Below are 19,419 nucleotides of genomic sequence, written 5' to 3'. Positions count from 1 at the left end.
CATCTGTAGGATCTGAACTAATGGCTCATTTTTTGGTCACAGCAGCATTAAAACAGGGATTTGACTGAAGGATCGTGTGTGTGTTTGTGCATGTGTGTGTATGTATGTGCTTGACTCTGAGTCAGCCTGGTCTTGGGAGATTGTGCTCCTGGGCTGGGTAAATGGAGGAACGCTGTCCTGGGGTGGAGCGAGCAGAAACTGCTCTGGGAACACCTCCCAGAGAGCAGCCTCGGGGCTGCAGAGCCGCTGCATTTCAGTGGATACAAAGTGGAGTTACGTACGGGGCACAGCCAAGTGGGTGGAAGGGCTTGTTACCAGAGGGCTCCTTCGACGTGTTGAAGGCAGAGGTTTCTCACGGGCATCCCCTTAGGTTGGGACGTGTGAGTTAGTTACCTGTTCACTGTAGTATCCACCTGTCCAGTTACTCACCTTTATACCTGTCTGGTCCCTGGAGGCACTTGAGTTTACAATCATGGGTCAGAGGAGCTGGGACCTGGGTAGCCTTCTAGAAGCCTCCTAGCCCCAAGGCTGGCAGAGAAGTAGTAAAGACACCCCCCACGCCCACTCCCACCCCTGACCTGAGGGGCCACGGGGGCCGCTGTGACGGACATCTCCGGGACGGTCGGTGAAGAACGGGAGTCCTCAGAGCCTGCTGCCCTCTCCCATCTTTGTCCATCCACAGAATCCCACTCCTCCTCCATCCCTGGCAAGACTACCTCCAGTTTTTATTTTTAAACCAGCCTGGCCAAATGGGGCTGAGAATCAAAATTAATTTGAATTTTAGGAAGTAAAGAAAATAATGAGTTTGTGGACTGAGGGTCATACCTATTACAAGTCTTGCCCCCCATCCACGGGCCGGTGGGAGGTGGAACAGGGTGGAATAAGATGTCCACCTTTCCCCAAGGCTAGCTGTTATCTCATGAGGACAGGTTAGGTTGATGATGGTTAGAAGGTGCACAGAGGGGGTGAATGCATACTTGTTTGCCACATGCCAGGTCAGGCATTGTACTGTGGGGTGTAAATACATTCACACATTTAATACTGAAGGCTACCATCCAAGTGGGCACTTTATCCCCATTTTATAGACAGGAAACAGGCCCAAAGAGGTTAAAATAATTAGTGTTAACTTACACAGATAGAACGTAGCAAAACTTGGCTTTGAACCAAGGCATCAGGGTCTGGAGGTGTGCTCTTAACTCCTCTGTTGCAGTGCTTTTTCAAGCATTTTCCATCTGGACAAAAGGGACCCTGGAAGATGTTTGGAGCACTTCACCTGACAAACAGCCCGGAGGATGAAAAGCCCTCGGGGGCGGGGCTGGATGGCGTCCTCCTGGGAGGAGCCGTGAGCTGGGACCCGTGACCACAGGGATGCAGCCCCGGTTCTGTGTCTGCCCACTTGTGTGATTGTGGGCGTGTGAATCATTTCTCTGCGGCAGTTTCACAGATTTTCATGAGGAACAAATGAGAAAGTCCTTGGCAAGCATTCGGGTGGTAACCGAATGTGAGGCGCTGTTTCTGCGGCTACTATAAGCCACACATGAGGACGGGGTCAGACTTCGACCCGGGGCCTCGAAATCCACGCCAGCTTCCCTGCTAGGCTCAGCCTGCCTCTGTGCCCGAATTTGCCACTGAGGCTCCAACGCCAAGTTTGACTAGAGAGCCTTCGTAATTAGCAACCATCTCAGCATCAGAGAGATGCGGACGTAGGCCTCTTCTGAGCGCATCTGCCTTAGGTTGAGAAGCAAAAGTGGCTTGGCCTGGACATCACTGCTCTGTTTCCTCCTGTGTTGGATGAAACCCGGTCATTCCAGTTACGGGGACCCACTGCATTTCATTGTGTGATTGATTAATTCGACAAGTGTGCACTGAGTACCACGTGTGTGCAAAGCAGCGTATGAAGTGGAGGATGTGATCAAACGAGCCCGATGTGGTCTCTGCTGGTGTGAGTTTTCCAGTCTCGGGCACCATAATGTATATAGAAACTTACACAGATAATTATTTAATATTAGCTGTGATAAGTGCTGGGAAGGGAAAATCGAGGTGCCGTAAAAGAAAAAAACTAACTCAGTGCTGTGTACCTGGGAAGGCTTCCCTGAGGAGGTGTTGATTAAGAATTGAAGGATGGAAAGGAATGATCTGGATAGTTGGAGGTGGAGGGTGGTGTGAGGGAAAAGTTTCAGGCATGAGGAAGAGTATCTGCAAAGGCCTGAAGCATTCAGGGTTCAGGTAGGAAAGAGCTGGTACCCCAAAGAGAATTTCATGGAGGGGCTTTGACTAAGTGGGGGCAGGGTCAAGGTGGTAACTGGCCCAAGGGTAGGGAGGAATTGCAGGAACCCAGGGAGAGCAGAGACTGGGGGACAGGGCTGGACCATAGGAGCTGTGCTCACAGAGGGGGGGAACTCAGCCACCATCACCAGCAGGGAGAAGCCAGGGGTATTAATACCCCAACTTCTCTTCTCTCACCACGTAATCTCCTGCTGTGCCTTCTATTGATTGAACCCAACTGGAAACCAGAGGGAGGACAAGGGGGCCTCCATTGATGCTGTGCACAGCTGTCAGCCTCTAGCGGTACTGGACAAGAAGAGAAGGATAGAAAAAGGGTCTGCAGGAGAAACAGAGACTAACCAGTAGAGCCAGGTGCAGGGAAAGTCTGGGGCTTCCGAGTAACTGAGAAGGACCAGTAGGAAATCACAGAGCCACAATCCTAAAGAGAGAATTAAAATTGCACCTGCTAAGTGCTTAAAATTCGATCCTCATAGGACATCTGTGAGATGGCTTCTGTGCTTCCATTTTACAGATGAAGAGACTGGGGCTCAGAGAGGTGGAGTAGATCGCAGAGTAGATAAATGCTAGAGCTGGGATTTGAATGCAGGCAGTCTGGTTCCAGAGTCTGTGCTTACAGCCACTACGCTATTAGCCACTGCCTCTACTGGGCAATTTTGTGATCTCTTAATCGTGGTCCAGATCATGCAGGGTCTTGTGGGATTTCAGACTTTTTCTAACAAAGGTGGTAACCAGTGAAGAGTTTTAAGCTTGGAATTTTGATGGCTCAGGATTTGGAGCAGCTCACCCTGATTGCTCTGTGGCTTGTAGCAGTGGTTGCAGGGTGCTTACAGTAGTGACACACACAAGGACGATGACAGGGGACTTGCTGATGGGCTGGATATGGGAGGCAGTTACAGAAAGGAGGCTGTCAAGGTTGACGCCCGTGTTTCTGGTTTCAGCGATTTGGTGGATGGTGGTTGCCCTGGACTGAACGTTTGTGTCCCCCTGCCTCCCCACCCTGCATTGATCTGTGAAAATCCCAAGCCCCAGTGGGATGGTATTTGGAGCTGGGACCTTTGGGAGATACTTAGTTCATGAGGGTGGGGCTCTCATGATGAGATTAGTGCCCTTATAAGAAGAGACACGAGAGAGCTTTCTTCCCCCCTCTGCTCCCTGCCACGTGAGGACACAGCTGGAAGGTAGCTGTCTGCAAACCAGGAAGAGGGCTCTCAGGAACTGAATCTCCAGCACCTTGATCTTGGGCTTCCTAGACTCCAGAACTGCAAGAAACAAATTCAGTCGTTTAAGCCACCCAGTCTGTGGTATCTTGTTATAGCATCCTGAACTAAGAGAGTGGTCTTTTCTCAAAGAGGACAAGAGACGTAAGGTGGTTTTTGTTTTTATTTTTGGCTGAGTTGATCGTGAGTTCAGTTTTGGATGTGTTGAGTTTGATTTTCCTTTGAGACTGCTAAGAGGTGATTTCAAGTGTTCATTTAGCTATGCATTTGGGACTTAGAAAGTTCTGTGTTGTAAAAATAACTTTGTGGATCATCATACTCTAGAAGGTAGATGAAGTTGGGAAAATGGATTTGTGTGTGTGTGTGTGTGTGTGTGTGTGTGAGAGAGAGAGAGAGAGAGGGAGAGGGAGAGAGAGAGAGAGGAAGAGAGAGGGAATTTATTTCTCAGGAGCTGTAAATACTAAGTTACTGAAAATTACTGACAAGTTTTCATGGAGAGGAAATATTCAATGTAGCAGGGTGATCCCTTGCTTGTGTCCAGGTTGGAGAGGAAAAAAATTCATAGTGGCTCACAGAATGCTTTAAATTACTATGAGCAAACGATTCTTTACTAGGCATTCGAAAATTTATGTCACTAAACATTCTTAAAAAAATAGGTTTGACAGAAAATGAGTTTAATTCCATAAAAGGTCAGGTTATTTTTGAGTTATGAATTGAATTTTTATACCTTAGCTTTGTTTATTAATATTTGGGATGGATATCACAAAGGGAGAGGATCTCTGATTGTTTCTGTAGATTCACTTTATTTAATATTTGCTCTCTGTGCTCACAAGGACTTGGAAATATTGAACATCCTTTCACCATCTGTTCTCCGGTCCTTGCATCACAGGTGGTAACTTTATATGTGTATCTCTGTGAACTTTGGGAGGATTTTATTTGCTACTCTGAGTGGTAGAAATGTCAGAACCTGGCTGTTTTTGTCAGTGCACTTTCAAATGCAAATAGAAGAAACCCAACTCAAAGTGGCTTGAAGGGAATTTACTGGCTCATGTAACTGAAGGACAACCTCAAGTCTGGCTGGATCCAAGTGCTTATACCGTGTAACCGGGAAGCCATCTCTTTCCACCTCTTACCTTTGCTTTCCCCTGCTGGTTTCATTCTCAGGCAGGTGGCGGGCTCTTGGAACACTTATTGCTTAGTGAAGAGAGAGCTGGGCTCAACTCTCCCTGAAAAATTCTGGGTGGCATGTCTATTTCTGGGCCGATCAATTCAGGGGATGGGATATGCTGATTGGTTTGGTTGAGTCACATGCTTCCTCCTTGAACCAATCACTGTCCAGAAGGACGCAATGCTTTGAATGGCTACGCATACCAACTCCTGAAGCCAAGGGTGGAGTCAGCCTAGCCTGACATACCTGGACTGAGCATAAGTCGCTCCCAAGGGAAGTCTAGGTAGGAGCTGCATCAGAAGAGGAGGATGGATGCTGGGTGGACTCTACTTGTCCACCTGGTCTTCTGTGGATCAGATGACCAGGGTTGGGAACTTGTTAGATAACTCTCGTGACAGCTTTTCTGCACTTCTCAGTCTGTCTCTGGAGCATTTTAACACCAAGGGATGGTTCTTTGAAATGTCAGCATTTAGAGCTGGGATGGGGTCACCACATGGGCATTCCTGTCACCACCACCAGCATAGTGAACGCTGCATAGTTGCTCTATGCCAGGCTCCATTCTACGCATTTTGTATATACCGTCTCCATTTAATCCTTGCAATGACACTGTGCAGTAGTACTATTATTAATAGTCCCATTTTACAGATAAGGAAACTGAGACACAAAGAGGCTAAATGACTTTTCCAAGGTCACACAGCAGGAGTCCAGGTGTGTTCTCTTGTGTCCTTTTTTCTTTCTTTCTTAGAGTCCAAGTTTTAAGTCAGAAATGTGGCCTTAACGTCACTATTCTGTCTGTCTGTTTTGTAGGACTGTCTATTTCTCCTGCACATAGTAGGTGGTTAATGCCTGACATGTGGTAGATATGCAGTGTGTAGACCTTAAATTAAATCAAATACTTCTCAGTCACATTTGAATTCCAAAGCCCTGAGGCTGACTGTATCTGCTTTCCAAAATCCCTTTCATTTCTGGTTCTTAATGGCTGTACATTTACTAATCCTAGGTTCCCATAAAACAATATTACCTTGCTAACTGGATCATGATTAGCCATTAATCGGGCCCTGAGAAATTATCAACCTCCCCGCTCCTGCCGCGTGGGTCGCTCATGGGTGTGTGTGTGTGTGTGTGTGTGTGTGTGTGTGTGTGTTTCTCTGTCTTGTGTGAATGTATTGAACAGCTCTGCTATCAGAGAGGCTCACATTGTCTTTAACTTCACTCTGTGGGACATGATGATCAGAGACAGTGGTTGGGAATCAGAGGGTAAAGCTTTCTGTGTTTTGTTGTGTCAGACGTTTACATGTGACCTGAAGGTGGACTGGTTTTCATGGTGGGAGCCAGCACTTGGGGCTTTGCAAAGAAGTAAAGTGGATGAACAGACTATATTCCTGATGGTACCACCATCATGGTCTTGAAATTGTGGCCCATGTTGGCTTCATGGCTGTGACGCAGCACATCCAGGATTTGTAGGGGAGCTGCTTCCGCTCCGGTCCACTGACACTGAAAAAGAAGCATGTGCTTCACATGGGGACGGGGGCAGGGCAGTTAGGGAGTGTCTGCAGCTCAGCCTGGGGTCCAGTTTGCCAGAGAAAGTATCCCAGGCATTGGTGTTGGGGGCAGGCGGTGGTGGGGATATTATCTCTACAGAGGCTGAAAAGTCAGATGTCTACAGTGTTTCTTAGTGGGGACACTCTTGGCATCTGGAGTGGGGCAGGACTGTTCCATTCACAGCAGGGCAATTAGCATCCCTGGCCCTAATCCTTTACTTATTAAATTCATAAAAGATTTTTTTGATGTGGACCATTTTTAAAGTCTTTATTGAATTCTGTTTTATGGCCCCGAGGCATGTGGGACCTTAGCTCCCCGACCAGGGCTCGAACCTGCACCCCCTGCATTGGAAGGCAAAGTCATAACCACTGGACCGCTAGGGAAGTCCCGCTAATCCTTTAAATGCCAGCATTCTCATGTGAGTCTCGACTGGGGAAGAATCGGCTTCCATACGAACTGGCGTTGGTGGCAGAGTGTATTTCCTTGCTATTGTAGGACCGAGGGCCCTGGGTTTTTATTGGCTGTTGGCCCTCAGCTGCTAGAGGCTGCCCAGGCTCCTTGTCACATGGGTGTCCCAACAAGGCTGCTTACTTCTTCAAAGACACCCGGGAGAGAGATTTTCTCTCTCCCCACACTCAAGGGGAAAGGATTCTACAAAGGTATGGTCATCTGGAGTCAGGGGTCATCGTGGACCACCCAGAGTTTGTCTGCCACACAGGGTATGGACCAAAAACAAATAAGTGGCTAAGTAAGACACGCTCTAGGCTGGATCCAGTCTTTTTTTTTTTTTTTTTTTTTTTTGCTGGTTTTGGATGTCTGGGGCCAAGGCAGGGTTTTGGATGTGCTTATCTTAGTGCCTTAGGAAGTGTGAAGAAGGGAGTGATTTGTCAAATTTCCGATTTGTCAAAAGCTATACGTATAGTTGGCTTAATTTTTAATTTTCTTGGGTGAAAGATTAAATTAAAAAGTGAGACAAGAGGGGGAGATAGCCCCATGGGAATCAGCATGCGTTACTTTGGGAACGTTCTCACTTGCATAAAGGTCCCACTTTGCATGTCCCTGTTCCCCGGGCTGAAATCCACGCCCTCCAACAGTCTGCTTTGTTGGATGTGATTTTCCAGCACTGGTTGTCTGTCTGTCCTTCAAGCTGGCTCCTGTTCTCTTTCTGACTGAGACCAAAAATATCTGTCCTCAGCATCCAGGTTCAGCCACCTGGACCAGAGGGAGCCCTACCTGCTCTGTGGTCATGAGCATGGTGGCCTCCTCGCCTTGACTCTTTCTCCTGCTCTGTCATCTTTCCAAGTTTAAATCGTGGTCTGAAATGAGCTCTCAGCAGAGCCTGCCTTTGCCACCCTCCAGGTGCCTAGTGGGAGAGGCGCACATCTCTCTCTGTGGTTAATGTATCACAGAGAAAGTGGTTTGCCGGGGAATCCAAATTCAAAGTATCTTTACACATCCTGAAAGTGCTCCAGCGCCCAGGGCTGGGCTTATCTCAGAAAGTGATTCGAACACCAGATGTTCCCTGGCATTATTCTCCTTGACAGAATGTGATTGTCTGAAATGTTTCCCAAGCACTCTTATCCAAAGAATGTTCTGGGCACCATCTGCATCCGAATGGCAGCCTGTCTAAAAACATAGCACAGTTGGGTTCCGTCCCAGACTTGCTGGATCACAGTCTTTGGAGGTGGGGTCCAGATACCTGTAACTAGGTGAGTCCGATGTGCTTAAAAGCCCTAGAACCTCTGGTCCATAGGGTTCCAATGCCTCCCTCCTGTGACCATAGTAGCTTTTGTCCCTTACTGGACATCTTCAGCCCTCAGTCTGATATTTATGGAGCACCCAGAGACAGATGACACCTTAGATAGAGACCTTTCATTCTACCACCATTTATTAAGCACCTCCAGTTTCCCAGGCGGGGCTCTCAGAACCATGGATAATGCGGGAAACAAAACATTAAAAAAAAACAACACAAAAAACCTTCCCCACTCTCCTGGCGCTTCCATCCAGTGGGGGAATACAGAGAATAAACAAGGGAAGCAAAGTTGGGGAATATTAAATAGGGCTTTTTTTTTTTTCCGATTGGATGGTCTGGAAAAAGCTCAAAGAGATGACATTTGCCCACACCTGAAGGAGATGAGGGAGTGAGTCCTGTGGGTGTCAGGGGAGACCTTTCCAGGCAGAGGGAGCAGCCAGAACAAAGGTTTAAGGACAGGAAGACACGTGCTGTGTTAGGAACCACTAGGAAGCCAGCGCCCGGCCAGTACAGAATGTTAGCGTATTTCACACTATAAAATATGCATTTTTTAGACCATTGCCATTTAAAGCTACAGGTTAGTTATGGGAAGTTTTGCTTTGAGAATATTTGGCCAATGAAAATTAATCCACTGTAAATGGGAACGTAAAATCATGTAGAAAGTCTTGAGAGAAAGGAAATGCGACTGGGATTTCTCTTCTTTCTTGAGAAATGAAAGAAAGATACACAAACAAGTTTGTTTTATCTTACAGTAAACAAAATTCAGGCTCAGTAACTCCCTTTCTGTGCCGCTCGGAACAAAGCATGCATTGCCCGTTGACAATTTTTTGTTGTTATTTTCTTCCAATTTTATATAACTGCACAGTATTGCATTTTTCATTTCACACTTGAGATTGCCAACAGGGTCACAAAAAGGATCCACTTAGCGGAAGTATTTCAGGGCTTCCCCAGTTTCCCCAGGAGCTTCTCTCTGCCTTGCTACTCAGACTGCTCTCTTTTGAAGCACTTATCTTTTCTTGTTGATTTTCCCTCCTTCACTTGTGAACTGTCAGTAGATATGTCTTGAGGGGTGGTTGATGGGTCTCTGGTGGATCCTCTTTCTCTGTAGCTTTGCTGGCATTTGTCAATCCTCCAATGCTACAAGATTCGGCGGTTTCACTCTGCAGTAGATGTGCATTGCATTTGCGTTGTATGTATAGCGGACAATCAGCAGAGCCTGACAGCCCACCCTTACCAAAGGCAGAGATGCTGCAGCAGGGCTGCAGTAGGCGTCACGGTCAACCAAGGGTCAAGTAAGAGTGGGGACTGATTTCCTTAAGGCTCAGTTCATCAACAAATATTGATAGTTTCTTAGTTTGCCAATGCATTCTCCTCTATGTAATCCCTTAACTTCAAGAATACAGATAACAAATAGTTGTATAATGAAGACCCTATCGAAGTATGAATGTAAGTTTTTTTCTGTGAATGTCAGGAAGTAGTTGTTATATATATGAGCCAGAGATGGTCCCTGTAGGTTGGCCCCTGTGTTGTTTATTTCTTCATAGACTGGGACCTGTTAGCTTAAGAGCCAAACTCAACTTTTTACACATCTAATTGTTTTAAATATACCCTAAATAAGCCTGTTTTAGCCATTTAGAGCCTGCTCTGCATACCCTGCAAAACTGTTCCCAATGTCTGTTAGCCATAGACCTTGTAGCTGTAAGACCTCAAGCTGCAGCTGCCCTTTGGAGCTGTTTGACCTGGAGACTTCCCACAGTGCTGCCTAGTGACTTGTAAGCGCCCTCTCTGTTCCTCTTCTCCCTGGGGTTCCCTGCCCTCTTCCCCTTCTGGCTAGTGGCCCTCATGCCATGTCATTTGGAAGGTCTTAGGCTATGAGGGACTTAGGCATCACACAAACTTGTCAGATTGTTGCCGAGGTAAAGCTTGTTGCGTGCTACTGCCACCTTGTGGTCATATCTTTCCCTTGCTCAGCCCCCAAATCCCTCAGGCTCCTTACAGTGCTGAGACCATTAATCGCTGTCACAAGGTTTAGATTATTGTAGTTTTTAAATAACAAGAGTTAAGAATATCACCAAGCCTAAAAATATTTCTCTAAAACAAACTTAATGAATATTCAAGGCATGGATTTTTCTGGGCTTAGATTGTTCCAACAAATAGAATCTAAAATTGGGAAGGATTTGGACTAAGAACTGAGATTCTGGAACAATTTTATAACTTGTATGTAGGAGGGAGGCAGAACCTCAATAATTTGGCTTCAGGCTTGTGGTTTTGATTCCTACCATCCATTTCTCCTGTTGTAACTCGAATTTCCTTTTGGGAGCCACTCCCTGCTAACCCCTCCCATGTGGTTCAGATGGGATTCATTTCACTCTTAGTGCAGGATGGTCGTTGTCTGGGCAAACCAATAAGCATTGTCCTTTCACCCCACCTAGGCCACAGTGATAGGTCCAAGGTTGAGGACTCAGTCAAATTCAACCAATGAAAACCTGGCTCCAGGAGTTTGTTCTAGGAGAGAGAGTCTTGCTTTTCCCTTGTGGATGAGGAAGTGAGATCAAGAGCTGTTGGCAGCCACACTGTGACCACCTATCGGTGCACAAAACCCACATATGTGAGACCTGAACAGAGTCAGGTGCCTAGGGAAGTGGGGACATCAATTGAACCTTTGTGGTGAGCCACTTCTAAAGCTGGTCCCACTTCTGGACGTTGAAGTACACTAGACATGAACCGGAATTGGATTATTTCTTTGGTCAACTACAATCAGAAAATGTCTGAGACTTTGTCAGGTGCACACTGATGTCCTTTGAACCCAAAGTGTCGAGGGTTCAAGTGTAGAGTAACCTTTATGGAAAAATAAAATAAAATAAAAGGATTTACTACGGCAAATGGAGGGTTTGCTCCGTCTTGGGATATGAGAGGAATTTCCTGCCACGGAAAAGGAGTAAGATCAGGGAAATCATATCTAGAGAGGAGGTGGCTGGGGTCCTGCGTGGAGACTTAGAGCAGTTTCAAAGGACATCTCACAGGGAGGGGGCTTGATGCCTGAGTGTATGATCTCTGGAGACTCTGCAGTAGTTCATGGTGAGAAAAATCATAATAGCTAACACTGATCAGTTTCTTTGTCCCAGGTGTTCTTCTAAGCACTTTATATACAGTGATTCACTTAATCTTCATACAAACTACACTATAGATAGATATTATTATTACACACATTTTGTAGATGAGGAAACTGAGTCACAGATGTTCAGTGATTGGTATCCAAACTCTCACAGTTAGTTCATTGTCATCATCACTAACTCCACCACCTCCCTGACCTTCATCCTTAGAAGCATCCAGCTCTCCTAGGCAGGTAGGAATGCCTGGTGCTTCATAACCACCAAGGCAAAAATAATTAGAATGTATTTCTTTTGGGGAAGAGATAGTTAGGGAGTTTGGGATTGACACGCACACACCGCTTTCTTTCTTTCTTTCTTTCTTTCTTTCTTTTTCTTTCTTTCTTTTCATTCTTTCTTTTCTTTCTTTATCTTTATTGGAGTATAATTGCTTTACAATGGTGTGTTACTTTCTGCTGTATAACAAAGTGAATCAGCCATACATATACATATATCCCCATATCTCCTCCCTCTTGCGTCTCCCTCCCACCCTCCCTATCCCATCCCTCTAGGTGGTCACAAAGCACCGAGCTGATCTCCCTGTGCTATGTGGCTGCTTCCCACTAGCTATCTCTTTTACCTTTGGTAGTGTATATATGTCCATGCCACTCTCTTACTTTGTCCCAGCTTACACTTCGCCCTCCCCGTGTCCTCAAGTCCATTCTCTAGTAGGTCTGTGTCTTTATTCCCGTCTTACCCCTAGGTTCTTCATGACATTTTTTTCTTAGATTCCATATATATGTGTTAGCATACGGTATTTGTTTTTCTCTTTCTGACTTACTTCACTCTGTATGACAGACTCTAGGTCCATCCACCTCACTACAAATAACTCAATTTCGTTTCTTTTTATGGCTGAGTAATATTCCATTGTATGTATGTGCCACATCTTCTTTATCCATTCATCTGTCGATGGACACTTAGATTGCTTCCATGTCCTGGCTATTGTAAACAGAGCTGCAGTGAACATTTTGGTACATGACTCTTTTTGAATTATGGTTTTCTCAGGGTATATGCCCAGTAGTGGGATTGCTGGGTCGTATGGTAGTTCTATTTTTAGTTTTTTAAGGAACCTCCATACTGTTCTCTATAGTGGCTGTATCAATTTACATTCCCACCAACAGTGCAAGAGGGTTCCCTTTTCTCCACACCCTCTCCAGCATTTATTGTTTGTAGATTTTTTGATGATGGCCATTCTGACCGGTGTGAGATGATATCTCATTGTAGTTTTGATTTGCATTTCTCTAATGATTAATGATGTTGAGCATTCTTTCATGTGTTTGTTTCCCATCTGTGTATCTTCTTTGGAGAAATGTCTAGTTAGGTCTTCTGCCCAGTTTTGGATTGGGTTGTTTGTTGTTTTGATATTGAGCTGCATGAGCTGCTTGTAAATTTTGGAGATTAATCCTTTGTCAGTTGCTTCATTTGCAAATATTTTCTTCCATTCTGAGGGTTGTCTTTTTGTCTTGTTTATGGTTTCCTTTGCTGTGCAAAAGCTTTTAAGTTTCATTAGGTCCCATTTGTTCATTTTTGTTTTTATTTCCATTTCTCTAGGAGGTGGGTCAAAAAGGCTCTTGCTGTGATTTATGTCATAGAGTGTTCTATGTTTTCCTCTAAGAGTTTGATAGTGTCTGGCCTTACATTTAGGTCTTTAATCCATTTTGAGTTTATTTTTGTGTATGGTGTTAGGGAGTGTTCTAATGTCATTCTTTTACATGTAGCTGTCCAGTTTTCCCAGCACCACTATTGAAGAGGCTGTCTTTTCCCCACTGTATATTCTTGCCTCCTTTATCAAAGATAAGATGACCATATGTGCATGGGTTTATCTCTGGGCTTTCTATCCTGTTCCACTGACCTATATTTCTGTTTTTGTGCCAGTACCATACTGTCTTGATTACTGTAGTTTTGTAGTATAGTCTGAAGTCAGGGAGCCTGATTCCTCCAGCTCCGTTTTTCTTTCTCAAGATTGCTTTGGCTATTCGGGGCCTTTTGTGTTTCCATACAAATTGTGAATTTTTTTGTTCTAGTTCTGTGAAAAATGCCAGTGGTAGTTTGATAGGGATTGCATTGAATCTGTAGATTGCTTTGGGTAGTAGAGTCATTTTCACAATGTTGATTTTTCCAATCCAAGAACATGATATATCTCTCCATCTATTTGTATCATCTTTCATTTCTTTCATCAATGTCTTATAATTTTCTGCATACAGGTCTTTTGTCTCCTTAGGTAGGTTTATTCCTAGATATTTTATTCTTTTAGTTGCAATGGTAAATGGGAATGTTTTCTTAATTTCACTTTCAGATTTTTCATCATTAGCGTATAGGAATGCAAGAGATTTCTGTGCGTTAATTTTGTATCCTCTGCAGGGAATTCTCTGCATGGGGCAGAGTAGGAGGGAAGGGGGGCAGGTTTTGGAGTCAGGGGATCTGGTTTCTAATCCTGGCTCTGTCACTGTCTAGCTCTGTGACCTCCAGCTCGCCGCTCCCTCTGGGGGTGTGAGGGTCACAGTTTGATCATCAGGACATTGGGAACAATAGTAATCATCCTGACCATGGGGCTGCTTGGTCAAATTGCTCTGTGATCCGTGTATGTGGAAGAATGTGATAAGCCATTAAAGTGGCAAGTACTGGTAGAAATGAGGAGGTGCTCTTGACAGTGGGAGGACTCTGCTTATGGAGACATGCATTCTGGAACATTCTCTCCAGTTGCCCCTTTGGCAGCAAGATGGAATGGCTGGAAACAGGGACACAATGGGACGCCTCTATTCATGGCTTGCATAAATTAATTCCCGGAACTTTGTGATGGCAAGAAAGGAAGCTTTGAGGAGTTAGCATATGTAGTCACCAGAATTCAACAGGAAAAACGATCCAGTTGGGACAAGGAATGGCGCCTGAATCTCTGGAGGGGGTCAGGAACGCCAAATGCAAGAGCGAGCAGGTGTATGTCTTAACATCTGTGTAAGGTCCTATAAGAAGGGAATACAGGAAGCAGAAACTTTAAAAAATTTAATTAGATATGCAAGTATTTGAGTCCCCTAATTCCACCCGGGGTTCCTTATGGTAGGCAGCAAAATCAGGGGCTTTAGGACAACCCTTGAGCCCAGAACATTCTCTCCTGCTGCTTGATATTCTGACTTTAGGGATTCCCTTCTTTGGGTCCTTTTTGGATTTTGATAAATCCTTTTTTAAAGTTTCAGTCGCTCCTGGGAGGGTCCATTCACCTGTTTTTTCTTCTTTTCTTTCTTTTTTAATTGAAGCAAATTTCACATAACGTAAAATGTACCATTTCTAAGTGAAGAATTCACTGGCGTTTAGTACACAGTGTTGTGCAGACACCACCTCTATCTAGTTCCAAGACATTTTTATGACCCCAAAAGGAAGCCCCATACCTGTTAGCTAAGCAGCTACTCCTCGTTCTGCTCCTCCCAGCCCCTGGAAACCACTAATCTGCTTTCTATCTCTGTGGATTTACCTGTTCTGGATATTTTATGTAAATGGAACCATACAATACATGGCCTTTTGTGTCTGGCTTCTTTCACTTGGAATGATGTTTTTGAGGTTCATCCACATTGTAACATGTATCAGCACTTCATTCCTTTTTGTGGCTGAATAGTATTCCACGATACGTATATATCACATTTTGTTTATCCTTTCATCATGTGATGGGCATTTGGGTTGTTTCTGCCTTTTGGCTGTTGTGAACAGTGCCATCATGAGATGCATGTACAAGGGTTTGCCTGAGTATCTGTTTTCAATTAGTTTGGTTCTGTATGCAAGAGTAGAATTACTGAGTCATATAGTAATTCTGTGTTTAACTTTCTGAGCATCTGCAAAGCTGTTTTCCACAGTAGCTGCACCATCTTACGTTCCTACCAGCAGTGTACAGGGGTTCCAATTTCTCCACATCCTTGTCAACATTTATTACTTTCCCTTTTTTTGATGATAGCCATCCTCGTGGGTGTGATGTGGTATCTCATGGTTTTGATTTGCATTTCCCTGTTAACTAATGATGCTGAGCATCTTTTCATGTTCTTATTGGCCACGTATATGTTCTTTGAAGAAACATCTATTTTCAGATTGAGTTATTTGTCTTTTTTGTTGTTGAGTTGCAAGAGCTCTTTATATATGCTGGATACTAGACCCTTATCAGAGATATGATTTGTGGATATATCCTCCCATTGTATCCTTTCACCTTCATTCATATGTTTTAAATTGCATCTTAGACCCTGCTGTTATGTGTGGATTTGATTAATAAATCTCTTGGAGGGAATATTTGCTTCTAGGTTCTTGGTGGTGGTGGAATGTCTGTCTTGATGGATCTGTCTTTGCTGATGCTCCTGTAACTCCTGCACACATACCATTTTTTTGCATCGTGGCATTCCTTTTGCCTTCTCTCTGGAAAAGGATGCCCAGAGCCTCACTGGGCATTTCTCGTTAGTCCACAGGCCTCTGGGAAGCAGAGGGGGTTCAGGTACCTTCATAGCCAAGCATGTGCTGACCCTCTGCAGCATTAGTTCATGCACCCAGAAGTCTAATGACACCCTTTTCGTATTACTTACATTTAGTTAAGCACAGCAAGCAGCTTGGCTTTCCATGGCCCTGTCTTCCTCCTGATTGTTCTCCAGACAAGTCCACAGCATCTGGGCAAGTCCCAAGGCCATTGTCAGAGAACTTGGATGCTGCCTTGCAGTCCCCGTGGTTACAGAGGAGATGTATTCTGGTTAGTAGCAACATGAAGATAGTTTTAGGAGCAGGGAAGAAACGGCAGGCAATCCAGGCTGGGAACTCTCTTTGGCCTTTGCTCAATGGCTGAAGCAGCTGGGGCCTTGGATTTTTCCTTGGGGAACTGAGTTCTGCAAACATCGTACCAGGCAGTACTTGGCCACTTTAGCCTGCCTGAATGCTGTATTTCTTTTGCTCCTCTGAGGACCGCGTGGTCCCACTGTTTCCTCTTCACAGTGTGATCAGTGCTGCCTGCCTCCCCCTTGGTGCCCTGGATGGTGCCATCCCCTGCGCTGGCATAGCCCCTGCAGCCTCTCAGACCCTCCCACCTCATGGGAGCCCTTCCCCATCCCCAGGAGAAGAACCAGGCCCCAGATTCCATCCACGCCTACCAGACACATCTGTCTCTTGTCCGTCCCATGGGACCCCTGAAACAGAAAGCGATCCGATTCCCAACACACCGATCAGACAGAAAATGAACAGACGTGGCAAAACGCTGGGGCTCCTACTTTGGGGCGCTTGTAAAAGTAACAGGACACTTAGTTTTCAAAGGAAAGGCATTAGGGCCACTCTTCCCTACATGTCCCAGAGGAAAGGGGAGAGCTGTGCTAGCTCCCTAGTTTTGCTCCCTGTTTTGAAGTAAAATGGTCATATATATTTATTTTTTTTTCTACCCCACAGAATTAAGGCAGCAGCAGGTGTGAAAATAACCGCAGTGAGAGTCAGCAGCGAAGACCAGTGGGCGGTCCAGGAAGAAATTGACAATGACCGTGTTCAGACAGCAGCCACCCTCACCTGCGTAGGTCACCACCCGGACATACAGAGCAGGTAAGCGCTGAGATGCTCAAGGCGCCTCGGCAGTGGTGGGTTGGGGATGGTTGCAAAAGCTGATAGGAAAATAATGAGTGTATAAATAAAGCGGTGCCTCTGCATTTTTATTTTTTTGTGCCCTTTTTTAAAAAACAATTTATTTTATTTATTTTTTGATACAGCAGGTTCTTATTCGTTATCCACTGTATACATATTCGTGTATACGTGTCAATCCCAATCTCCCAGTTCATCCCACCACCGCCCCCCCCGCCACTTTCCCCCCTTGGTGTCCATACGTTTGTTCTCTACCTCTGTGTCTCTATTTCTGCCCTGCAAACCGGTTCATCTGTACCATTTTTCTAGGTGCCTCTGCCTTTCATGGGAGACGTGTTCCTTTGAATTCATCAGCTCAGCTCCGTCCTACAGCTTCTGAATGTATTATCGGATGTGCTGCAGGATGAGGGCTTTATCCTTTATGCTCTTTATACATCAGTGACCTAATTAGGCTGGCAATCTCAAAAATGACCTGAACTCCTATTTGTCCCAGTGCAGGGTTTGATAACCATTATTTAAAAATTTTATTATTGTTACTGTTATTGTTGGCAGTGTAGAGCTGAAGAATGAAGTGGGGAAAATAGAAATGATTTAAGAGGCAAGGGGGAAATGTACATTTTTAGGAGTGAACCGAGGGCGCCTCTAGCTGTCAAGTAATGGTCTCTCAGCACTTAAAAGTAGTCGTTTTGCAGCTGTCACACCTGGGTGTTGGCATATGGGCTTGGGATGTGAAGTTGGGGAACTTGGCACTGCTGGCCGGTCTTCTCTAGCTCCGATAGCAGCCTTGGGTTTTACGGGGCTGAGCTTGCCTGGGAAGCAGAAGGAGGCTGTTGCTAAAAAATCTTGCATCTGGGCTCCCAACAGGCGGAACGAGCTCTCAGCCCTGTTGCCACAGTCTTTTCTACAGTCTCTTGGCCTCTCTTCTCTTCCCTTTTGACTGAGCAAGGCTGGCCATGCAGTTCCCCCGGCTTTAAAACCACCAATGGCTCCCACTTCAGCCAGGATGAGACCCCTAACTCCTCAGGCTGGCAAAGAGCCCTGTTTAGATCTTTCACTTATCATCTTCTAGTGTCATAACCTGTTCTCTTTTCTTTCATTTCTTGTTTGTTTTCTTTTTTGCCACGCCACGCAGCATGCAGGATCTTAGTTCCCCGACCAGGGATTAAACCTGCGCCCCCTGCAATGGAAGGGCGGGAGTCTTAACCACTGGACCACTAGGGAAGTCCCTCTTTTCTTGTTTTTAAACCCTTTGAGGTCCATGATGTTGGACACCAAAGGGGCACTGGGTGAATGAAGGAGGGAGCTGGTGGGTGGGTGGGTGTGTGGGAGCATGAGAAATGGAGAGACTGCATGGAGCTTTTGCCTTTTCTAATGGATTTCTAGGCTGAGGGCTGTCTCTGCTTGGGTGACCTCAGCCAACCTCAGCTAGAACTCTGTTCTGCCTGATTTTGAAGAGCTCTTTTAAAGGGAAAGAGTGACTCAGGTTGAGTGATCAAAAGCCTCTGGTTAGGAATATTGATCAGGTGATCTGGGTTCCTCTCACTCCCAACTCAGCATTCCGGTCATCGTCCTCTACATCCCTTGACAGAGCTTTTAGTCTGCAGCCTCATGTGACACATGGTTTCCCTGGAAATCTGAATCTGCTGTCTGAACACTCCCCTATCCTGAGCTGTCGATACCTGGAAAGAGTCTAGGATTTTTATATTTGCTCAGTTACAGGTACTAGAATTCTCACCTAGGAGTGGCTGCAACAATAGGATTTTGTCATCGCATGTGACAAGAAGCTTGGAGGTGGGTGGTCCCATGGTTGGTCAATCCAGCAGCACCATTGTGTCACCCAGGTGCATTCCATCTTCCTACTGTATCATGCCCCATTCACTGGCTGTCATCCTCCAGCTTGTTTCCTCATGGCTACAAGGTGGCGGCAGCAGTTCCAGGCATCACAAACTTATCTAGTTGTATACAAAGACTGGAAGGGAGGGGGGCTTCTCTTTTTACCAGGAAAGAAGACCTTTCCAGCTGGAAAGAAGACTTTCCCTGGAAGTCTAAGATCTCATCAGTAGTTCCATGCCTTTGCTCAAGAAGCAGGGTAGTCTGGAAAGTTGAATATCTGGTATTATTTTCAGGCTTTGTACTGAGAGATAGTCTTTGATGTCAGGGAGAAGGGTGTTCAGCTAGCAGTATTTGCCATGCTTCTTAAAGGTGGGATGCGTCCAGGGTTGTGCCTTGATCTCTGTTTTGACTCCGCTGGAAGACTTCCTCTTGGTTTCTGGGGTGTTTATCCGGTGGACTTTGTCTGACCGATGCCCTTAGGTACCACACGATTGAAGCCCAAGCAGAAAGGGCTCCTCGACTGCTTGTGCACGTGGAGAAATTCAGGGGGGATGGGTGCCAGAAGTGTCTGGATGCAGCATTCTTAGCAACCTGTCTCTTAGTCTTTCCTCTGGGTTGGCCTCATCTCCAGCAGGTCTTCCCAGCATCAATCCTACTGGCTTGGTCACTTCAGGGAGAATGCTGTTCTGCTCCATCACATCCAGCGCAAGTCCTGGGGCTGCACATCACCGGATCTGCCTGGAGTAACACGGATCTTGTACTCACTCTGAACCAATCTCTGTAGCCAGCTGTAAAAGTAGGGGATGGGTGGGTCTTCCCTGGTGACGCAGTGGTTGAGAGTCCGCCTGCCGATGCAGGGGATGCGAGTTCGTGCCCCGGTCCGGGAGGATC

At 45.7% G+C, this 19,419-nt stretch overlaps 1 protein-coding gene across 1 annotated transcript in view; it reads left to right on the top strand.

The window, feature by feature from the left end:
* TMEM132B (transmembrane protein 132B) overlaps positions 1–19,419 on the top strand; it is a gene marked incomplete at both ends in the record, with an annotated part of 376,262 nt that overhangs the window by 178,761 nt on the left and 178,082 nt on the right. The window contains one exon of the mRNA XM_079717037.1: positions 16,513–16,659. Coding sequence (XP_079573163.1) covers positions 16,513–16,659 — 147 coding nt within the window. The remainder of the gene's footprint in view (positions 1–16,512; positions 16,660–19,419) is intronic.

The sequence above is a fragment of the Hyperoodon ampullatus genome, assembly GCF_949752795.1.
Source record: "Hyperoodon ampullatus genome assembly, chromosome: 13".
NCBI classification, from domain to species: domain Eukaryota; kingdom Metazoa; phylum Chordata; class Mammalia; order Artiodactyla; family Ziphiidae; genus Hyperoodon; species Hyperoodon ampullatus.
Note: the sequence above shows the minus strand (reverse complement) of the source record. Positions and strands in the feature narration are given on the sequence as shown.